Here is a 24,073-nt window from a genome sequence, read left to right as displayed (position 1 = left end):
CAGATTTTCTTTTATGGGAGCGGGTGGGGGGATATTTTGCTTTGTTTGTTCAATGGCAAAATACTCCTTTCACTGCTTTTTGCAAGACTAAATTGTTAAGTATGTGCTTTAGAGAGTCTTTCAGGAAGAATATATCTTGACACAACCAAGGACAAATTTAGTTAAATCTATTTCCCACCCAAACAGGAATCCCTCCATCTCCAGATTCTTAATTAGATCATCACTAGAGGGCACTCTTATGATGCCAAAATGGGAGAATTTTCACTACAAACCAGTGGGTATAAGTGGGGGAGAGGGGACCATTTCAGTAATGAGCTGCAGACAAGGGACAAATCGCCTGGAGAAAGCATCCTAACCTAGGACTGACCAGCTCACCAACAGGCAAGAAAACACTCTTTTTGAAAAGCCTTGTTTTAGCAGTCTTCCTCATCAGATCCCCTTTGTCTCCCAAATGCAGTTGGCGGGTTTGTTTTTTGTTTTTTGTTTTTTGTTTTTTTTTTGGCAATACAGGATCCAGGTATTAGGCGTTATTTCTCAAATGAAAAGAACGTAAGAATCACTGATTGTCACCACGTGATGTGGTAAAAGTGCCTTTAAGCAGAAAACAGAACGTGAGAGAGCAGCTTAGGAAAATGTGTTAACAATTTAACAGCTACCTCAAGAGAAGAATTTAACATCCTTGAGGGGTTTTATGGTTGATTTCCTGGTCTTTTGCAGCCATTGCTCTTTGGGTTGTGCTGAAGGGTTGTGTGGTTGTGTTTGGAGGTACTGATGCTGGCTTGCTGGCTGCCCCCAGGCAGTAGTTCTCTGGCTGACGTAGGGTGGGTAGTGTGCTCCCAGGGAAAGGATCTCGTAGGCTTGGGGTCCTGCCCCTGGCTCTGCCACCGATGTGTTCTGTGATCTGCAGCAAGTCCCTGCCCCTGTGATACCAGTGGTCCCAAAAAGATCACCCAAAGACCTCTCTGAGTGGTATGTGGTTGAGGATCGCTGAAAGACTTGTCAATATAATTTATCAGCCACTTGAGATCTAACCGTGGGATAGAAGGTGATCCATGCTCTCAGTACAGATGGTACTCAAAGGATTTGCCAGCCCAGATGGCTCATATGCCCATGTTGGTTACTTTTTTTAGGTTTACTGCCCAGTCCAAACATAACCTCTGTTACCACATTTAAGCCATCTTCAGCGCCACTCCCCGAAACTGGCTTATTGCACCCAAGTTAGGTGACTCCTGCCTTGCACACTGGGCACTGGGAAGAATTGCTCTGGCATGCCCTTGTGTACTTTTCTGAGGAGCCAATGGGAGGTCTGATGAGGAATGGGAAGAATGGGCCACTGAAGACAAAGTTGTCCATTGCCTTTGGTCCCAGGGTTTCTTAGAACAACTCAAGAGCATTTCTCTCTGTGCCTCCTTTTTTAAGAACTCAGGCTATACTTAATAGGATTGTTCCTGAGTCAAATTCCTTAGAAAGTCTTAAAATGTTATAATAAACAGAGGCCTTTGGGAAAGCACTTAGTCCAACTCCTTCCCTGTGTAGCTAGGGAAATGGAGAGCCATCTACACCATGGGAGGATGGCCTTGCCCAGGGTCACACAGCAGAGTTGTCATGAGGACAGCCTTTTGACTTTCACTCCAGGCATCTTTGTTACCTTGTGCTGCATGTATCTTTTCCCACCCACATTGATTGCATGGAATAAGAAACCAGCAGCTACTACCCAAAGGGTTTTTGATACAGCTAAGACAGCTCTGGGCATGTATTGTATATTGTATGTATTGTACTTGGGTGGTATTAGATGGAAGGGACAAATCCTTATCAAAAATGTGTCCTCTTGGAGTGTCTGGGTGGCTCAGGTGGTTGAGCATATGGCTTTTCGTTTTGGTTTGGGTTGTGATCTTAGGGTCATGGGATCCAGCCCCGTGTCACATTCAGTGTGGAGTCAGCTTGGGGTTCTCTCTTCCTCTCCCTCTGCCCCTCCTTACTGCATTCTCTCTCTCTCTAAAGTAAGTAAATAAATTTAAAAGAAATGTATCCTTTCTAAATGTCATAGGACTGAACCATTAGGTCATTTCCGTGGGTCTGGAAGACTCTGTAGTCTTAATACTGTTGCCCAAAGGCAAGAATAGGATTGAAATCCTTGTCAACTGGCAGAGAAATTAGGAAAATGAATCTGGAAGCCAGCTTTGAAATCTTGGGGGGAGGGGACACTGTGGAAGGAGCAGTCAAGACAAACTCGGGAAACCTCATGGTTGTGCCAGAGGCTGACTTTCAGGGGTAAAACAAATACTCCTAAAATAAAAGTTGGAAAAGATGTTTGGGATTCCAGTATCCTTAGGCAGACCAGGAGAGCTCCTTCTCTTGGAATATGTATAGTTTCTGGTGCACTTAGTAGAAGCCCGCCAGAGGAAGATGTTGGGGAATACACACACTACCCCACCCCCCACCCCCCGTCAATAACTGTGGTTATTTTCCAGATGGCCTTTTATATGTAGGTGTCTTGGAGCACGGGCTTTGAATAGCAGGTTCTGTTCCCAAGGTAACAAGATGGCTCAGTGACAGGGGGCTGTGATCCCGGACACTGGCCTTCCATAGACTCACTGTACTTCTGGAAATTTCCTTACTTGTCTCTTCCCTAGATAAACATAATCATGCATAAAAGTTATTGGGTGGCTCAGTCAGTTAGGTGTCTGCCTTTGGCTCAGGTCATGATCTCAGGGTCCTGGGATGGAGACCCGTGTTGGGCTCTCTGCTCAGCAAGGAGCCTGCTTCTCTCTCTCCCTCTCTCTCCTCACTCATGCTCTATCTCTCTCTCTCTCTCTCTCTCTCTCTCTCTCTCTCTCTCTCACACACACACACACACACACACACACTGGCTCTCTCTCTTTCAAATAAATAAATAAAAATCTTTTTAAAAAAGTTTTTGAGTCTGGTCTCTGGATCTTGTGCTCTGCTATAGAATTTTCCATCCATGATCTCTTCTAATCCTTACATGGGCCTTTCTACACAGATATTTTCAGGTGCTTTCTGCTCTGATTGGCCAGTGCTATATTGGTTGTTCAGTAGATTGAATGTAGTTACTGGTGGGGGCACTATACTTGTCCCCATTTCGTACATGAAGGCGTCAAGGCTGAGAGCTTGAAGTACTTTAGCGTGTCATGCAGTCAGTAAATGAAAGAGCCCAGACTAGAACCCAGTCCGTGTGCTGCCTGGGCTTATTCCATGGCCCCACACCACCTCTCAGGCTTGTGTGTAAGCAAAAGGCCAAGGCCAAGCATTTTAATCCAAGGAAAGAAGATAACTAGCTTTCTTGCCTAGGGCCTTAAGAAGCATTCAGGCCTTTCCCCTGGCTTTTCTACTTCTACCCCCCCTACCCCCAAGGGTGAGCATGGGACTCCTTCCCATTTAGGTGACCCAATTTAGCATGCCAAATAAGCTTTTTTTTCACTAGGATATACTGTATTTGGCCTTCAAAGACCAAATGAGGGCGTGGCCTGAGGCACAAAAGGAGGTGGTAGGTAACTGAGCCACAGTATACTAGATCACACTGGGATGAAGGCAGAGGGTCATTCTACATTGGGAGAAGGTGGCAAATCAAGGGCACAGCAACTCGGGATGTGGGAGTTGGTGAGAGGGGGAGAAAACCAATCCAGTGTTACAAACTAGAGAGGGTGAATGGGTCATTTGCTCGGCAGCTCTGGAACAGTGATAGGTAATTGGTTCCCACAGAGTGTCTTATCTGCCACAGATTTGCAATCAGACCAAGACAATGTCAGTATGGTTGTTGTTGTTGTTTTCCAAACCACTCTTTGCAAAATCTGAGCATCTGTGTCGCCTTTATCTGAGAGAGTGTGGATCTTTCTGCTGATTGACAGCAATCACCAACAACCCAAGCTTCTGGCAGATGAGCAGAAAGGGAAATGGGGGGGGGGGGGGTCAATTGTGCATCAATTAGATTTTCAATTAAGTTTCCTTGTATAACTTTTCCATCCTAAAGAAGCAGCCATTCTATATTTCACGTAAACAAAGCTGTTTCCCTAGACAGAATGATGATCAGCTGCATTTCAGCCCGGCTATTATTGTTTTGGCCATATTCTCATTTAAGCATCAGCTCAGAATGCTGGGCTCTGGGCTGTCTGAACTCCTAATGGCACGTTATACTGAGAAAGTGACTAGAGACTGCTATACTCTTAACTAGCTTGGCACCAAAATAAAAGGCAAAAACTATTAGAGAATTACAGAAGACACTTTGCCCATGATCAAATGAGTCATTGGTAAAACCAGGATTTAGAAACCAGGGATCTTAATTTTCTGGCCTGGGCTTTCAGATTTTTGCAGTATTCCATTTTTTCCAGGTATCAATTTGGATCCTTAATATCACAGTGAATAGATAGATAGGTTTTTTTTTTTTTTTTTTTTTTTTTTTTTTTTTTTTTTTTTTTTTTTTAGATTTCTGAAGCCCTAGACACCTACCCTGAAGATATAAATCCCAGAGGGTTGGTGTTATCATTGGAGGTTTCTAGTTAGCATGAATCACCATCTGGGTTTCTGGGGCCCCTTGTCTCCCCCAGTTCCCATTTTTCCAATGATATATATTTATTCCCTCCATTTTCATCTTTTCCTTTCCCTGCTAATTGGACATTTAGGTAGTAGCTGTCACTTGAGGAATATTTACTCGAGTCTTCTCAAACCCCAGCCAAGAGGATGGTTACAGTCTATTGCTTCTTTTAAAAAATTTATTTATTTATTTATGAGAGAGAGAGAGACAGAGACACAGGCAGAGGGAGAAGCAGACTCCCTGTGGGGAGCCCGATGTGGGACTCGATTCCAGGACTCTGGGATCACGATCTGAGCCAAAGGCAGATGCTCAACCGCTGAGCCACCCAGGCTTCCCTCTATTGCTTCTTCTCTTCCCAGTGTCTGGGTCATGGGCATGATAACCACCAAAAAGCTCCTTTTGTTCACCAACTGCTGCTGCTTTCCCAGGATGTGACCTGCTGAGGCATGATGAATCCGATCTCAGAGTGTCACCCAGGCTAGCTGTGAGAGAACACTATAGCCTCCAGTGAGAAAAACTCTATGATACTGCAGTATTACAAAGCTGCCATTTAGAGACTTCTTGTTTTTACAGCCTTGCAAAGTGCAAGCACGTGGAGTTCTGTGGACAGCAAATGGCCCAGCTGAAAGGAAGTCTGTCTTACAGCCTTTAGGGGGGCTTTCCACAAGGAGAATTCGTGAATGCTAGTAACGACAGCTCTTCCAATCAAAAAGAGAATTATTTCTAATACAGTTGTTGAATCTGATGCCATTGGATATGTTCTCTGTACATAAATAAAAAATAAAATAAACTCTAAGGCTAATAACATACAGTATATTTCTGTGGAGGTCTTTTCCACAAAGACGGCTTAAAAAATCTTCCATGGGATTGTAACTTTCCTGAAGGCAGGGATTTGTGTCTGTTCTATTCACTGCTGCAACCTCGATATTTATTGTCTGGCACATAGGAAATACCAAGTGTTTTGTGGGGTGATTTTTTGGTAAATATATTTGACATATAACCTTGCATAAATTTGAGGTGTACACGTGTTAACTTAATGTATTTATATATTGTAATATGATTGCTATTGTCATGATATCTAGCATCTCTGTCACATTATACAATTACCCTTTTCTTTTTATTAAAAAGCCCTTTTAGAGGCATCTGAGTGGCTCAATTAGTTAAGCATCTGACTCTTGATTTTGACTCTCAGGTCATGCTCTCAGGTTCTTAGGATTGAAGCTCTGTGTCTTTGGCCTCTACACTCACTGGGGAGTCTGCTTAAGAGTCTCTCTTGCTGTCTCCCTCTTCCCCTTCCCCCTGCTCATACTCTCTGCTCTCTCTCTCTCTAAAATAAATCTTTTTTTAAAGAGCCTTTTTAAAATAATCCATTTAAGTACCTTCCCAAAGAGAGTGTGTGTTTGCATGATGAGTAAAATTGGTTCATAAAGTTAATTCATTTTTTTCTAATTGGTATGTCTTTCCTTTTTTTTTTTTTTAACTTTTCTTTCCATGGCCTTTGATTCACTTCTGATGAATGCCCATCCTTTTGATTGATGGATTTGATTGATGGATTTGATTCCTGGATCACCACTGAATATTCTACTTCTGGCAACCTGGATTCCCAGGTAAGGCAATGAACTCCCATAAGTTTCCTCAGTACAATCATCAGGCAGACTTCCCTAGGTTAAGAAGTTTACAAAGAAATCTTTTAAAAATCTCAAGAGATAATAGTTCCCCTGATTAGAGTTAACTTTGGTCCTGTCCACATGTAAATCAATTATGTACATTGTTCTATTATTTGAGGATTTCTATTAGTGCAGCAGAATGAAAATTTTGGTTCTGGAACATGCTACATATTTGGAATTTTCTAGTACTAATAACCAACATATAGCTTTATGTTTCCTGGTTGTTGGGCTTTTTTTAAATTTTTCACACAAAGTTGTGTTATTTTTTGTTCATGAGGCTGAGTGCATAGCCTCTCTTCACTGTGTGGGGAAACTAAGGCATGGGGTAGGTCAGAACACTCTACATTACTTCTTTCTTGTGGCTGGAATGGAAGAGGAGCACATTGGGCCCTGGTTGGTAAGTCAGCCATGAGGGTGTTTTGTCTAACAGAGCTTTTGTCAAGCTCACCAAGTACATCACTTTGTTTCTTGTAACATTAACTTATTCCACACTCTTAACAACTCATAGAACCAGGGAAGGGGGGCTTAGCCAGGAACTGATGATAAGAATCTTACACTGCTTCTTAAATGATGAGGCAAAGGTTCTGCTCCTGGTTATGCGATCAAAAGTCTCTCTTAACTCACTTCTAAAGCATCCAGACATATCCGATGTGCACAAGCACTTGTCTCAAGATAATGTACAAGCTATATAACTTGCTTTGGGCACAGATGTGTTATTACATTGTAATATCCCTTGTTCTGGCTTAATACACAATGAAAAGCTAATTTGAGTCCACTTGAACCCTCAAAATAGCAATTGACCTGTGTATAAATTTCCAGGCCCTGCTAATATCAGAAATTCATGTAATAGAATTAGTATTTTGTGACTCCTAAGACATATATTAAGAAAGCAGCTAAGCCTTTTTTTTTTATTCATGGAGAAACATTGCTTACTTTGGTGGATGTCTTGCATTTGGGTGGAAGGGACTAGAGTAATGATTTATGTATCACTTTGTGCACTTTGAGTTTTCATCTTCTTGAAGAACATTAGTCAGCAAAGTCTAATCATTCTTTTCTTTTTGCTATTGTGCTTCATATGTCACTGATAATATCATCTTTTAAGATCCTGTAAATTCCTCCTAGGTCTTTTCAATCAAGTGTTTCCATTTTAGTGAGACCATAGCATTTGGTTTGGTTTGGTTTTCGGTCTATTGACTTTTGTGTTTTGCTTAGATTGTGATCACTTTAGTGAAGGGGCAAGGAACAAGCATGACCTAGCAGTAGATCTATCATTATCAGCCCATAACCCTCCAGAGGTCTGTCTCTCACACTGCCTTGCCTACCTGAGCCCCCTGATTCAAAATCCCCCACTCCTTGAGAGGAGCGACTAGGGAGCAAAGTGGAGGAGCTGTCCATGAGTTGTTCCCTTGTAGTTTGGGATGCTGGAAAAATATACGCTAGCAAAGCAAAATGGAAAACTTTTATTATTTTAACTCCTTTCTTACCAAGCTCTTGTTAGCACCTGGTTTTACTGTTCCTTTAACAGGTGGAGGATTTTTCAGATTCTAGATGCAGCAAGGTAAGTGACAATGTATTTTTAGTTCAACTGAACCAATGTAAGTTAAAATAAACAGATTCTACAGTTGCCTATTGGTTTGATTTCAGTACAATGAATAGTTAGATTTTGGCTTGGACAACTTCTTTCCTGGGTTTTTTTTTTTTAAGTTTAAAATAGCTGAAAATACCCAGGCATGTAATCTCAGGTCTGTAATGCTGACCAAGTACAGAAGTGGGATGAATGTCCAGGGCCAGCACCCCAGACAGTTGGGCATTTGGTAATTAGCTCCTTTTTCTTTTTTGCTGAAATAGGATGACACAGTAGAGGGTTTTGTAGAGAACACCCCACCATCAGCACAATGTTTTTCACAGTGTTTCAGGCACTCCTGCCTGTTGCTAGGCTGGTTGGTGGTTTAGGGGAACAACTAGGTCAGCATTTCATTGAAGGAAAATAAATTATTTGGAAATATCAGGGCTTTTAAAGTGTGCAAATATATCAACTTGCAAGGTAGAATAATCTTATAGGTGAGGGGCCTTTATGACAGGAACTCTGTGGCAGAGCAAATCTAACCAAACACAGGAAAGTTCCTAACTGTGGGGGCAGAGGGGGTATCAAGAATGATCCAGGACAGCACCTTTGCAGTACCCTTGTATTGCTCCTAGTGCTAAAGAGCCCTAGTGAGAGGCATTAGCTATTCTGTAAATGTGTGTGCTAGTTGCTTGACACATGGTTTTCTAAGATCATGATGCTCACCAGTACTGTATTTGGATTATTATAGGCTTCTCGGCACCAGAGATATTTACCATTGTCTTTGCTTTCTCTTCCTGTCCACCTAAATCCTATTCTATACTCCCTGGCCAAATAGGTTAGGGAACAAATGTGGTAACCTCAGGATTCCTCCCACTAGGGCAGATTCTCATTCAATACAATAAACGGGCGATTTCTTCAATGCCCAGTTTGGCTTTCAGTAGCTGGGCTTCCATGTTCTCATTAGGGCCTCAGTGGATTGGACAGCTGGGAATAGCAAATTCAGTCTGTAATTCTGTAGTCAGATTACAATTCATTGGGATAAATGGTATAGACACACATAGACCCCTAATCACAAAATATTAGTATGGGAGGGCATTTAAATATTGTAAACTGGATGTATCATTGTGGCAAGAGTATTAGATTCTGCCACTACTAGTGGGGTGACTCTGTGCAAGTTCCATCTCTGCTGTGAACATTGATTCCTTCATCTGTAAAATAAAAGAGTAGATGACCCTTACGATAATGGTCAATAGCATATGGGCTAATATCCCTAGGAATTGCTTTAATGGGGGAAATGTTGAGAATTTTGTTTTTGTTTTGCTTTAAAATTTACTGCACTATAGAACCATGTATCTATACTGGTTTTTCTATATAACAAAGTGAATCTTGACATGCTCTATTTTTATTATGGTGCTGATCAGTTTGATCAGAAGTTATTTGTCAGAGCAATTTATACCTGCTCTTAGTTTGTGAGAAAGGAAGAGAGGTACAGATGGGGAGATAGAGAAGAAACAGCTTTGATAAATGTCACTGGGGCCATTTTTAATGCTGGTGGGCTAAATGATGTATGAAAACTCTTTGCAAAGCTAGTATATTTTTCAACCACTAGTAAAATAATAAAGCAACAATTCATTTGGTAATCCCTGTTGCACATGCAGTTTGAGAAATATACAAGATTATGACGATCCCTGCCTCATAATTAACAATTTGCATAAATGCTTGCTATTATTTAGTTGTCTGAATGGATTCTGTAATCCAGAGAAAGAAGGGAACAATCAGTGGAAGCCATCCCAAGTGCCTTGTATTATAGCTACACACATGCACAATTAACAGTGATACTAATTGTTTCAGACCAGAACCTCATTTGTTTTTCTATAGACAACAAAAACATTAATTGCCAGAATGTCACTCTCTCTCTCTCTCTCTTTTTCCTACAGCCAGCCATATTATAAGGTCTGCAGTTGCTTATAAGCAAGTGATTTGGCTGGATTTTAAGTGTATCATTTTGTACTAGTCTCCAAGTTTCTGTTTAAGTTAGCAATCAATGGTTTGAACTACCAAAAACTATTTTTATAAAATTTTAACAGTAGGCCTCTATAAATTTAAGGAATAAAAGGGTGCTGACATACCAGCCAGTTCTGCTGCTGCATTCCCATTCTACTTCATATTCCATACCTTTAAAATTATTGTCATTAGACAAACCCATGAGAATTGCAGAAACTCAAGGATGAAGGAGGCCTTTAGACCACCTGTCAAATGCCTTCACTTTTCAAATGAGCTGGATTGTCAATAATTTGGATGTCAGGAACAACCACCAAATCAGTGATGCCACACTTTTTTTTTTTTTTTACTTTCAAACCATCAGGAGCTATTACAGTAAATACATTTGAATTATAATGGGATGTTTTAGAATCCTATGGCTTCAGCTTCTTTTCTAAAAAGCTGAATCAGATTTTTAAAAAATGTGCCTTCATAAGGTTACCCTAAACATAGCCATAGCGTTGATGGTATATGTGTGAAAAGAGATGTCCTATGCAAAGCACTTGACAATGGAAGACAGTCAACCAATATCAGCTCTTTCCTCCTCATGCAGAGGACCCAGCTAACATCAGCACAGTGGAGGTATTATTTCAGTGCTTTTCGAGTCACTCCATCCTCCAGGCCAATCCTGGTGCTACCACTTTCTTGCTCCGTGACCCTGAGTAATTTCTTTAACTTCTGTGGGCTTTCAGTTTCTTCACATGTAAAATGTAGCCACTTTATATATTTGTTGCAAAAACTAAATTGAGATCAGGCCTATCAAGTGCTCGGAACTGTTCCCAGCACTTTATAAGTCATCAGTAAGCGGTAGTGATTATTACTACCATTATCTGGCACACCCAGTACAGTCTTATTCATCGCCTAATATTTAATCTTATGGTAGTTTGGGGTACACGCACATACACTTATACACATCTGCATGTGGGCACACACAATCTGCAAGAATGACATTGGAAGGCTGCTTTCCTAAAGATTCTTTGTGACCACTGTGTTTCAAAATTCAAGGGCTTCTCTGGCCTCAGTCTTGAACTCTTTGGACATTCTGGCATTTTTGCGCATCTTCACTAGCTCAAAAGCATTCATAATTTATCTTGGATCACCTCCTCTCTTCTGGATGCTTCTTAAGTTTCCTTTATTAGGATCTCTTTTGCGCGCGCACGTGCACACACACACACACACACACACACAGAGCCTCTCCCTCCCCCTCAAGTGTTTAAATGGAGCAATTCCCAAGGTCCTATCATTGATCTGCTTCTCTTCTCTTGCTATGTTCTCATTCTGGGTAACTTCATCTCCTCATATAGCTTCACCTTTCACCTCTACAATAATGATTCCCAAATTGACCTCTCCAATCCTTAACTCATTCCGGAGCTCCAGGCTAACTCCAATTTCCAATTGCCTGCTGAGCATCTCCAGGGCAGGATATCCTAGGAGGCTGAAGTGTAGTCTGGCTTTTGTCATCCTGCCTCAGGAATAAAGATGGGAGAATCTAGCTTCAAGAAGTATTAACAGTTGAAAACAAGGAAGAAGTGCTGGACATTAGTCTAAGCAGACTTGAAAGTAGCCTTGGTTAGGAAAATGGTTCAAAATGAATTTTCCAGGGAAAGCGTGACAAGTAAACTGTGACTTTTCTGCGATTATGAACTTGGAGATATAAATTAGAGCTCAAACTTTAAAAGTATATGTTTTCTAGGGAGAAGGAAACAGCTTCCCTAATGAAGATTGAGTTCAATTTTTAGGTGCTGGAAGGTTGGCATGTTTGAGGGAAATGTTAATTAAAAGTGTCTTTCTAAGGACAATTTTTATGGTTAATCTTCAATATTTTGTCACACAGACACACATGCCAAGAGGAAGAATAATGTATTCAACCTGAAGGATGAGCATGTAGGAATTTTGAGAGTACATGCATACATAGATACATAGACACATGCTGGGTCACATGGGCCTGAGATTTTTGAATATGTGAACAAAATTCCATCAGAGGGTAGATAAATTTTTTCTTTGATTCATTCTATAGATATTTACTAAACACCTAGTAGATGCCATGCTCTCTGTGGACCAATGGGCTGTGAATATAGAACATATAAAGTACCTAATACATTTAAGTACCTAATACATTTTTCTTTAGTTGTATGCAAGTACATTGAGAATTTAATTTGGTCTAGAAATATCTGCAGCATGTGACAAACTATTCAATGACTATAACCTTGCAGACAACCTTAATGACCAAAGAGAAAGAGACTTAAGGGAAATAAGACAATGCTAAAGTGGGAAAAGAATGTGCATAAATTCGAATTAGAAACTGATTACTTCCTTTAAATTTAGTAAATATTGAATTACTTTGGGATTTTACATTTCTAGTTGGCTTTCAGTGTTTCAGGCAAGAGTAAGAATGATATGTCTAACTCTAAAATTTAATTAGAGCAAGGGGATAGACAAATCCTGGTTAATGCATATAGTATTCTTTGTAATTCTTTGTCAGAGAATGCTTTGTAAATGAGCGATTCTTATCGCAAGCTGACCCAGCTTGTCACTTTAGCATAGGGAACAGTATTCCTTTTGAAGAAGGGTGACCCCATTTTCAAAATTAAGTCCCATCCCTCCAGTTGAGTTACTGCCCTATGGAGTCTTCAGAGGCCATGTTATCCTCCAAATTGTAATGGTCTCTGACATCAGGTGAATTCTTTGCCTTCATCGGTGTATGCCAGCCTCCTCTTCCAAAATTTAGCATGGTCCTTTGTTTGCAAGTCTTAAATCCAAGCGTTCTTGGTCCCAGTTGTCAGTTTCAAAGTTCTCTCCATGATTATTCTTTTTTTTTAAGATTTTATTTATTTATTCATAGAGAGAGAGAGAGAAAGAGAGAGGCAGAGACACAGGCAGAGGGAGAAGCAGGCTTTATGCAGGGAGCCCGAAGCGGGTCTCGATTCTGGGTCCCCGGGATCACACCCTGGACTGAAGGCAGCGCCAAACCACTGAGCGACCCGGGCTGCCCTCCATGATTATTCTTAATTCCCAAAGATGCTTGTGGCATTTGTAATCCCGAAAATCTACTTTAATGTCCCAGAACTCCTGCTATGGATATGTAGATGCCACCACTGCCTTTCATTACACCAGCACCTCATGCCTTTGGGACTCATATAGCATGAGATCTCTCATAATAATGGTGTGTATATTGACCGGTGTTATTTTTTTGACCTACAGTAGTTATAGACACTGGTATACTACTCTTGTTGTGACTGGAAGTAAGAATAGTAAAACCATACATGAATTTATAGTTTTGGATGTCTGTTCTTGTGGTTTGCATCAACCATAATCTGACTTCTTTTACCTTGATCAGATTTATTCATTCAGCATGCATCTACTGAGTACTTACATGTTTTAGGCACTGGTCTAGGCACCGGGGACTATAAGACAGACAATGTCCCTGTTTTTGTGTGTCTTTTTTTTTTTAAGTAGGTTCCACACCCAGGGTGGAACCCAATGTGCTACTTGAACACACAACCCTGAGTTTGAGACCTGAGCTGAGCTGAGATGAAGAGTCGGACGCTTAACCAACACAATCACCCAGGCGCCCTACTGCTCTTGTGTTTCTTAAGGACTATATGCACATGTTGGAGGGAAACTGAAAATAAACAAGTATACAAGTAAATTAACAATCTAATCTTAGAGAGGGATAAGTGCTGTGAAGAAAAAACAAAGTGGATGGAGGATGATGGGATGGGTGGGGAGTGATCATGGTGAATTTTACTCTTTGCTTGTGTCAGTTTTGTACAGACCTCACTAATACGTTGCCTGGGGCCCTTTGGATTCCTCTATTTCATAGTGGATTTCGTACTAATTCTCATTTTGCTGCTTCTGGGTACTCTCTCATTGGGACCACCTTCCCTGAACTAGTCCTGAAATAGAACTCAATATACCCTCTTATTAGACTTCTGTTCCATACTTTTCTTATCCTTGTCAGCATTAGAATTTGGCAGGTTCGCCCTCTCCCCTGTCATAGAATGTCCGTGGGCCTCTTAGGAATATTTTATTTAATTACTCAAAGCATTTTTGTTACTCAAGACAAATTACCTATTGAAAGAAAATCACAAGCATTGAAAGTTAGTAATGGTGGTGGCATTTGGCTTTGCCCACTTCTGTAGAGGAAAGAAGCCCGGACTGGGAGCCAGAAGACCTATATGACCTTGGACAGATGACTTCCTCTCTCTGTGTCTGTTTTCTTGTCTATAAAACCAGTGTTCAAGGTAGATGATCCCTAAGGTTCTTTCTAGCTCTAAATTGGTATAATTAGTTGTTTTCAGAGACATGGACCAAGACTTCTTTCCAACATTCTGTATAATTTTATAAAGTGGATATGTAGGGAAATTTTCTAGTATAATCAGAATTGCTTAGATTAAGTATAAGTTTTCCAGCAAAAGCCAGCTTTACAATTCTTGTAAATGTCACAAGAAGTTAAAACATTGCTTCTTGTTTTTTTTTACTTATTTTATTTGATTTATTTTATTATTTTTTATAATAAATTTATTTTTTATTGGTGTTCAATTTACCAACATACAGAATAACACCCAGTGCTCATCCCGTCAAGTGCCCCCCTCAGTTCCTGTCACCCATTCACCCCCACCCCCCGCCCTCCTCCTCTTCCACCACCCCTGCTTCTTGTTTTAACCTCTGCCAGCTAGGGCAGCAATTTAACACCACAGATACCACCCTCAGCTTCTTAAATGTGAATATCTGAAAGTTCACTATCTTTTCAGCTTGCCCACAGGAAATCTTCAAAAAGACTCAAATACCACTAAAATTAAGGAAGGCATTCTAAGTTGGCTTCAGAACGACATGACACAGGTGTTGTCTACTAGTGAGTTAAGAGCCAAGAAAAGCACGTTAACTCTTAAAAGGCCACTCAGGATGGTTCTAGCCATTACTGGGCCATCTTTTGCAGCACATTGCTAAGGCTCAATTAGGAGTGCCATCTCTTAAAAATCCTGATTTTGTGGTAAGGGAGTCTGAAGGAGAAGAGGTTCCAAGATGGTTTGGAAACCTCAGGAAGTACCTATGTAATTTCCAATCACAGGATTTGGACATATAAGAAGAAAAGGAGCTTATGGAAAAAGGTGAGGAAAACAGCCCAGGTAATTCCTGTATGGCTCCAGTTTCAGAGGCCATAATGTTATGCAGGTGAAGAAATAGATGCCCTCCAATACAATGACTTACCGAAGTACGCACAGTTAGCTGCAGACTTGAGACAAGAACCCAGGTCAACTGCATCCTGTCTGTTCCCTTGATTTGCAGTTGCCTAGGCTAACTGCTGTTTGTTGCTTACTTGTCGGCTGGCTTCTGCTGTTTAATCCTTGATGCTACTTCTGTTCACAGCACTTTAATTCATTATTCTCAAAGAACTTTGTCAATGAAGGTGAGCAAAATCCCTTAACAATAGGTAAAGCACATTTTGCTTTGGAGGGTTTGGAGCCAGCTGAGAGCAGAAGGTCCCATAGCAGAGAGAGTGGCTGGATTGCAAATGGAGCCTAAGACGCAAGGTTCACTTGAAATAAATGCAGAAAGGGAGATTGTGGATATAGGCTGGGGATCCACAGTTAAACGTATACATCCCTGCTCTAATGCTCATTCTTGATTACAGCTGGAGCTCATTCTCCATCAAAAGATTCCAAAGTCTTATTTTAGGTTCTCACTTTCTTGAATCCTTTTCTAGGTATATTTGTTGCCTCTGCCTTATCTCTCTATTTCACTATTCTAGATTTTTTTTCTGCAATATTTCTCATTAGTTTGGTCTCACTGTCTTATCCAGGGCATTTGTAGCACAGCTGTATATCACCAGAGATCTTATGCGCACCTAAAATGGAGAACACTATTTCACAAGTTAGAAATTACTAGATTATTTCTTTCCCCATCCAGAGTTGAAATATTTCCTACTTGGCAAATGGCTCTTCTTTGAAATCCTAAAATTGCAATAGGAAAAAAATGACTGTCGCGGTGGCACCACGGGGCTCCCTGTCCCTTCACTTTCATTGGCTCATTGTCCAATTTGCTCCATTGATTTTCCAGACACTCAGAATTGCCTCATCAGCCAGACACCGGAATTATAAGGGGCTTCATCAGGGCCTTATGTGGTTTGAAAACTTTTCAAACTTTCATACTTTTGGCCACAGGTATGCTAGAGACCATGTGTAAATGGCATTTGGCAGCACATTGGTGTTTCCTCGCACGGCCTCTACAATTTCTGACTTGATTTCTGCTCGCCACGGGGCACAGTTTACCTTCTCTTTTCTGGGATTTTTTGTTCATTTGTCAGGAGCCCTAAAAGAAGGCTGCATCATGTACAGCCATAGAATGTCAGATTCATCCTAAACTGGCTTAAATGGACTTTTCAATGACCATTACTGATTTTCTATATGAAAATGGAAATGCACAGAAGACTTATAAAGAGCCTGTACGTAGTCTTTCCCCCGATTTTTTTCCATAGAGTTGATCTGACAATGTCATAGATGATGCATGAGACAAAATGGAGACCCCTAAGCCCAGTGCAGCTTGTTTGCATGAAACAGAATAAAAGCTGCAGGGAAGAAATGAGCATTATGTGATGCTTTAGCCAGGGGCCATCTTTTGACTCATGGGCACCTTTCAGATGATAGCCTACTTTCTGAACCTATGCAGAGGAAAGGGGTCACTGTGATATTCTTTTGCACAAATAGCCTTTTTTGACTAATTAATGAGAGTTGCTTTCTGGTTACATAGGAAACACAGAAGATTTTCTGAAATTCATAGGGGTGAAATAAACCAAGAGAGCCTCAAAAAATTAATTACTGATAATTGTGAATGCTGTTATCTTTTACGAGAAAATGAAACAGGATGAGAGGAGGGAGCTGTATGATGAAGACCCTCTGAAAACGATATAGTGTTATGCCATTGAAGAGCCATCTGACTTCACACTCAGTGATCATAAAATCTAATGTTAAACCATCTACCAGGAAAGTTCTGCAAGCTTCATTGATTCCTTTTTATATGAGTACCTTCAATGTCTCTTTCACAATGCTAGTAAAATATTTATAAATAAAATAATACTCTTGAGTTTGATTTGAAATTCAATCCATATGAACTGCAGTTTATTGTGAGTACCTGAGCATTTGATTTCTAATCTGAATGCAGAGTGAAGGCAAAATAACTAGGGGATGGTCCTCTATCTATCTCAACCTTCTACCCTACGACAATCTATTAAAGCACAAGACCTCTGATTTCCCCTTCTCATGGAGGAGGTGTTTCATATGTTGGCAATGAGTAGTCTTGTTGACAGTTTTTCATAGCCTGCAATCTTAGGTTGGTTGGCAGTGAATCATATTGAGACTGAAGGAAAGAGGTGATGGCCTTCAATAGATTTGGGGACACCAGGAGGGAACCTCCAACTTGGGTGATTCTCTTGTACTGTAGTTGAGTATTTACTATTAATTGATTAATCCATTCAATCTTTACAGATGTATTATTTACTGAGCATCTCCCATAATCCAGTACTATTTGTAGCACCAAGGATTCAGGGAGCTCACAGTTTAGTGGTAGCTATAGACTATCCAAAACTAGCACATCACAAAAGCATGTCCAGATTGTGATAGATGTTATGAAAGAAAGAAGTAGACTGCTAGAAGGAGAATGTGTAGCCCTTCGAAAAAACTAGATGGGGACAAATTTTGTCCTTTGTGAGTGTACATGATTTTCTGAATCATCACTAAAAATACGAAGCCAGGTCTCATAAATAGAGTAGAAGATCAAATTGATTCATAATGATTTGGGTCCCAAATGAAGGTTACATGTAATTAATATAATATTTCTGAGTGCCAATAAAACATATACTATGTTGAGTAGTGATGGGCAATTGTGTTTTCAAATGCAGTGGAAGGATCAGAACAATGGATGTCGTCCTTCAATGAACATTTAGGCATCTGTAGCTATCAACAGCATTGTATCTATTTTCCTGACTCTCTTTAAATCTGGTCCATCCTTGTTATCATTGGCAAATGTACTTTATTATGTTGGTAAAAATTATAATAGGATTGGGAGTGGGGCATAAAATAAATATTTAGAGATATCCCAAACTATGTAATACAGATGTAATAGGCAAAATTTGATGATGACAATTTATAATTTAGTCCCTTCATTTTATTAGGCCATATAAAGTGAAATTTCATTTCTGCCATTTTGTATCAAATACATCTATAGAACACTAATGTAACATTTGGATGAGATACAATTTATTTGAGTATTAGGAAAAGAGAAAATGCTAATAAGCAACAATGTTAAAATGGAGGTGAATGGACAAAGGAGGCCATGGTGGGAAAACTGAAAACCCTTCATGTGCTCCTTCCTATGCTAACTTAAGTGGTTTCCACTGCTTCCCTCTAGTGATTCTGTATGTTTCAGAAATATTGATTGTGCCCCCAGTACAGGAGAGCTAGTAAAGATGGTTTTGTAAAATGGGAGGAAGCCAATGATTGCCATTTAGTTGCATGTTTAGTGTGATTTTAGTCCCTTGCTTTGAGAAGCATTGATCTTCTCCTTGGGTGTTCACTTGAGCCAGGCACTGGAGGTACAGAGGTGAATCAGAGAGAGATCTTGCCTTGGTGGTACTCACAGTTGAATTGGAGAGACCAATAAACATGATGGAATATGGTGCATGCTAATCTAAAGGTACATGATTGGTTCCTTGAAGAGTCTGCACTAGATTGAGGTTGTTGGGTCAGGGGCTAGTGGGGGAACTATTCTATGAGTTGCTATAGCATGTGATGGAACAGGTATGTTCATTTTCTTTGGCTCAAATAAATCTCTTTGCAGCCTTGGCATAATTTACATGCATATGCATTGAATCTATTTGCCAGTTTTCAAAGGAAGATCGAGTGGGGTGACCTAGCTTCAAAACAAGTAGGTTTTAGAGGGAATATTCTGGAGTTTCTCCTTGAATGTGGAATCAGACTGGATCAGAATAACTTTCAGCTGACCTGTTGTGAGGAGCTAGCCTTGATTTTTGTTTCTTTTTTTCTTTTTGCAACACCAGCTCCATTTCTAGCAGCAACTGCGGCCAAAGCCACAGATTCGTTGCCTATTTACATAAGACAGTAAATAGGCCCTGAGCAGAGGATTAAGGTAGCCCTGTCTTCTGGGAGTTTATAATCTGAAACATGCAACAAACTAGAAAGAATATCCATCACACCTGATATGCTCACTTCCCTTCTCATATAAATTCAAAGAAAACAGAAAGTGACATGTCACATTCTACAGGATTTGTAAAACCTCTGGAGAGTATTCTCTCTCTTTTTGTGACTTTTCAAGCTGAAAGCAATTTTGTATATAATATGCAGTAGATTATAGGATTATTTTTTAAATTGGGGGTGAGAAAGCAAGCAACTTTCTTTCCTTCTTTCTTTCTTCCTCTTTTTTTTTTAACCATCAACAAGTTACATTGGAAAGTATGGATCAAATTAAAAGTGGATTCTCAATTTACCTTGGGGAAATATGGGCTGTATTTCAAATACTCTAAGGTCAGGGTTAACTTGGAAGTAGAAGAGGTGTCATAAAAATTAATTTAAGAAACTAGCCTTGAGATATTTTCTAGTTATAATAATCCCACAGGTGAAAGCAACATCTGTGGAATAATAAAGGTGCTTAGTTTGACCTTTTTAGCAAAAGGAGATATTACCAAAACATGACCAAAGCTTGGAGCTGAGGCAATGCGGTAAAGTAACAGGAGCTAAGTCTTTATGTTATGAGGATGTGATCAATTGTGAGAAAACGGTGCAAAAGTAGGACACATGCCAGGGTGCCTGGATGGCATAGTCGGTTAAGCACCTGACTCTTGGTTTTGGCTCAAGTCATGATCTCATGGGTCATGAGATCCAGCCTTGCATTGGGCTCTGCACTCAGTGTAGCGTATGCTTGAATTTCTCTCTCCCTTTCCATCTGTTCCGCCCCACATTCATTCATTCTCTCTCTCTCTCTCTCTCTCTCTCTCTCTCTTCCTCTTTCTCTCAGGCTCTCTCTGAAATAAATAAATAAATTTTAAAAAGTAGGACATGTGCCAAACTAATATTCATTTACCCAAACTTATATGTAGGTGTGAGAGGCAGAGAGAAGAGTAGAAATGTGAAGATAGACTAAGAAAGACCAAGGAAGTAGCAAAAGGCTGAGCCAGAGATGGACAGAGATGGAAAACTGACAAATCAGCCAACCTGGGATCACATTTCAACTCTGCTGTTAAATTCACTGTGAGACCCTACTTAAGTTACTTCTGTATGGACCTCAGTTTCTCCATCTGTCAAATGAAGGAGGTGTGCTAGAAAATGACCCTGGAGCACTTACCAACTCTCTAGTTCTCCCCAGGAGCGCTAGGGGGATGAAAGGGCCAGCAGGCAGGCAGGCAGCAAATACACAGAGGCAGGCATGCACACAGACAGACTGGCTGCATACATGCATAGGCTAGCCTCAGAATAGGAGCAGAACAAACATGAGGGTGGGCCAGCAGGCCGTGAATCACAAAGAGCAGCGGCCAATGCCACAAAATCGTTTCATTGCTCTTTTTTAAAAATTTTTATTTATTTATTCATGAAAGACACACACACACCGAGGCAGAGACATAAGCAGAGAGAGAGAAGCAGGCTCCATGCAGGGAGCCCGATGTGGGACTCAATCCTAGGACTCCAGGATCACACCCAGGATCACACCCTGGGCCGAAGGCAGACATGCTCAACCACTGAGCCACCCAGGGGTCCCCGTTTCATCACTCTTATGATAGCCATGGCCATCTGAGGAATTGGCAGCCCTCTTCTGCATGGCATGGGCCTAGCTTTCTGGGGGCCACACACTCATTTTCTGAGTGGCTTAGCCATCTCTTTCCTCTATAGGCTCACAAGAGGAGTTTTTGAGGCTGTGTGTCTAAAGCTGGATGGATAATTTTGAGCACTGTGTTCCCCAGGTTTTTTAAACTTTTGTGAATTTTACTTGCAGCATTAGGGAAGTGATGAGAATAATTAGTACATGTCAAGTTTCCAGCCAGTGAATGACTTTAGTGAGGAGCTAACAATGTACCTCTTAGACAGACTGATTGCAGCTATAAGGTGAGGTTTCGGGCAGGTTTTAGTATCTGGTCTTTTATCCCCCCCCCCCCCACACTTTCATTAGTTTCTGCAAGAAACAAAACACTGCAATCCTCTTGCTTTCCTTACAATTTACCCTCTCCCCCTAAGATAACAGCCCAAGAATTTAGCTTGAGGGTGGGTGGCCTGACAGTAGGTACCCCTCCAGGTGAATCTGATTTGATGTTGATCTCTCAAGAAGCTTCTGTGGCATCTAGGACACTATTTTGTGTTTATCTCGATCTTCACATTCCTATCCTAGCAAATGTTAGAAGAAAAGCAACTCTGTCAGAAATGTGTTACCTCAGTGAAAGATAGCTTATCAGGATAATGGAATCTGTATCATACCCATCACTGTAGTATTTTCTTAATGAGATTTTGCCATGACTAGAATTGCCACTTTCACAGGCCAAGTGAGTCCTAAGAAAAAAGGCCAGAGTGTGCGTGATATCCGAGGACAATGGTGAAGAGGCCAGGCTGGCTGCAGACTGGTTCCCATACCATCCAGGTGACAGCATCAGTTGAACCATGTGGAACCTGTTTGGCAAGGTGCTGTGTGGCTGGGGTCAGCCTTGGTTCCCATGACCATCTCCAGCCTCACCTTTTCCCTGGGCTCAGACTCCTATGACCACTATCCTACTCCACAAACCCCACTGGGACACTTAATCGGGATCTGATACTTCACCTTGCTCCAAAGCAATCTCCTGACTTTTCCTGAAAACTTGTCCCTTTCTCAGTCTTTCCCATCTCAACAAATGGCACCTCTGTCGTTTCAGTTGCTCTGGCGAAAATCCTCAGCGTATCTTTCACATTTCTTTTTCTCTCCCAGGCCACATCTAAATCCATTAGTGAATTTTATCTACACTGCCTGCATAATACGGCTGGGATCTGACCCCCTCTGCTGTCCCTATCCAAGCCACTATGATTTCCTCCATGGGTTGCTGTAACAGGCTCCTGGTTGTTTCCCCTGCTTCCACCACTACAGGCTGTTCTCGCAACAACCAAACTGATGATCCTTTTAGAATGCTAATTCAGATCTCATCACTCCTTTGTTCAAAACCCTATTGTGTGAGGGATCCCTGGGTGGCGCAGCGGTTTGGCGCCTGCCTTTGGCCCAGGGCGCGATCCTGGAGACCCGGGATCGAATCCCACGTCGGGCTCCCGGTGCATGGAGCCTGCTTCTCCCTCTGCCTGTGTCTCTGCCTCATTCTCTCTCTCTCTCTGTGACTATCACAAATAAATAAAGATTAAAAAAAAAAAAAACCCTATTGTGACGCCCATCCAAGACTGAGGCCTCCCCAGGGCCTGCAATGCCTTGCCCAGTCTGGCCCCTGTTCCCTGTCAGACCTTGTATTTTATGACTCTGCTGTGTGCCCATTCCTCTTTAATCACACCGGTCTCCTTGGTTTCCTTGACATATACCAGACCGGCTGCTACCTCAGGGCCTTTGCTCCTCTGTCTTGGCCTGGAAAACTTTTCCCCCTAGATATTGGCAGGGCTCGCTCCTTAAATTAAATCAGGTCTTTCCTCAAATGTCACAGGATGATGATTGCCAAGAAGTCTGATTCTTCAAAAGAGGTCACTGGACTTGGCCAGCAGGCAGCCACTGCTGATCTTTAAGAGAACAGCTGCGTCTGGTGCTGGAAGAGGAGAGGTTCTCTAACCCTCTGTATCTCTTTTAGACCATGTGCTTCTTGAGCTCTGTGCTGTTTTCTCATTCACCTTGGCATCTGCAGCATCAGGCACAGTGCCTGGCACTCAGTAGGTTTTCAGCCGGCATATGTGGAATAAGGGCACAAGCCTGATTTTTAAGCAATTGGTAATATGAGAACACCTTAAATTGCTAAAAGTTGTGACGGCTGCCTCAGTTTGTTTCAGGGAATATGGTTGTAAATAATACCTGCACATTCACGGCAGACCCATTCCTTGAGCACCGACATGTGATGTGTTAAGCATAGGAGGTGGAGGTTTGCAGTGCACACAGGGCTGGGGAAGTGGGGGCTGGGACCATCCTGGTCTCTTAGGAAAATAAGAAAGTTCAATCTCTGCTTGTGTATTAGCTAGCTCACTTCCCTTTGAACATTCTCCCTTTATTTTTATATATTCATTTTGGGGGAGGAGCAGGAACAGAGAGAGAATCTCAAGCAGACTCTGCACTGAAGCCTAGGGCCCAATGACATGGGGCTTGATCTCAGAACCGAGATTATGACCTGAACCGAAATCCAGAGTCAGATACTTAACCAATTGGGCTACCCAGGCATCCCTGAAAATTCTCCTTTTAGAGACACTGGAAGGATTATTTAGCTTCACAAGCTATCCTTGGGGTTAAGCAAAATCTTAATGACTTTAGGAGTATTCAAATAGTTAACACTCAGCTGGCCGTAAAAAAAAAAAAAAAAAAAAATATATATATATATATATATATATATATATATATATATATATACATTTAATGTGGATTCTCCCAATAATTTAAACTGGGTTCAACCTTCATTTACTTTATCTTCCTTCCTTTCTTTAACAGCAGGGCTGAAGTTCAAAACGAGCATGGGAATGGCTTTTGTTCTCACATGCTGCTCTATCTTTCAGACTCTGACCTCTGAGATCTTTCCCTAAACACCAGTTAAAGAGGGTTGGCCTTTCCCGAAACACTTTGTTCCTAGAGCCTGCTTTCCTTTGCTGTCTGAAAATTGTGTATGGTCTCTCCTGCAGCATAGGCTCACAGAGCCCTCCAGATCAGTGGTTGGGAAGTCTTTTTACCTGTAAGGAGAGGAAAAACAGGACAGTGTGGCCAAGAAGAGGTAGTCACTCTACCACCCTTTGAGGTCATTCCATACTCCTATAAAAGAGGATTTTTCTGTGACTCCCTCTGCTGTAAATCAAATGCATACTAGGAATGCCTGGGTGGCTCAATCGATTAAGTGTGTCTGCCTACGGCTCAGATCATGATCTCAGGATCCTGGGAATGGGCCCTGCATTGGGCTCCCTGCTCTGTGGAGAATCTGCTTGTCTCTCTCCCTCTGTCCCTCCCTCAGCTCATGTTCTCTCTGTCTCTCTGAAATAAATCTTTTTAAAAAAGCAAACAAACAAACAAAAAAAACCAAATGCTTACTAAACA

At 41.2% G+C, this 24,073-nt stretch overlaps 1 protein-coding gene across 4 annotated transcripts in view; it reads left to right on the top strand.

The window, feature by feature from the left end:
* Positions 1-24,073, top strand: part of HS6ST2 (heparan sulfate 6-O-sulfotransferase 2) — a 286,829-nt gene that overhangs the window by 192,964 nt on the left and 69,792 nt on the right. For 2 of the 4 annotated variants that reach the window (XM_038588330.1, XM_038588332.1), the window contains exon 3: positions 7,745-7,777. The exons of the other annotated variants lie outside the window; for them this stretch is intronic. In XM_038588330.1, coding sequence (XP_038444258.1) covers positions 7,745-7,777 — 33 coding nt within the window. The remainder of the gene's footprint in view (positions 1-7,744; positions 7,778-24,073) is intronic. 4 annotated transcript variants of the gene reach the window in all.

This window comes from Canis lupus, chromosome X (genome assembly GCF_011100685.1).
Source record: "Canis lupus familiaris isolate Mischka breed German Shepherd chromosome X, alternate assembly UU_Cfam_GSD_1.0, whole genome shotgun sequence".
In the NCBI taxonomy this organism is placed as follows: domain Eukaryota; kingdom Metazoa; phylum Chordata; class Mammalia; order Carnivora; family Canidae; genus Canis; species Canis lupus.
This window is presented reverse-complemented; position numbering and strand designations above follow the sequence as displayed.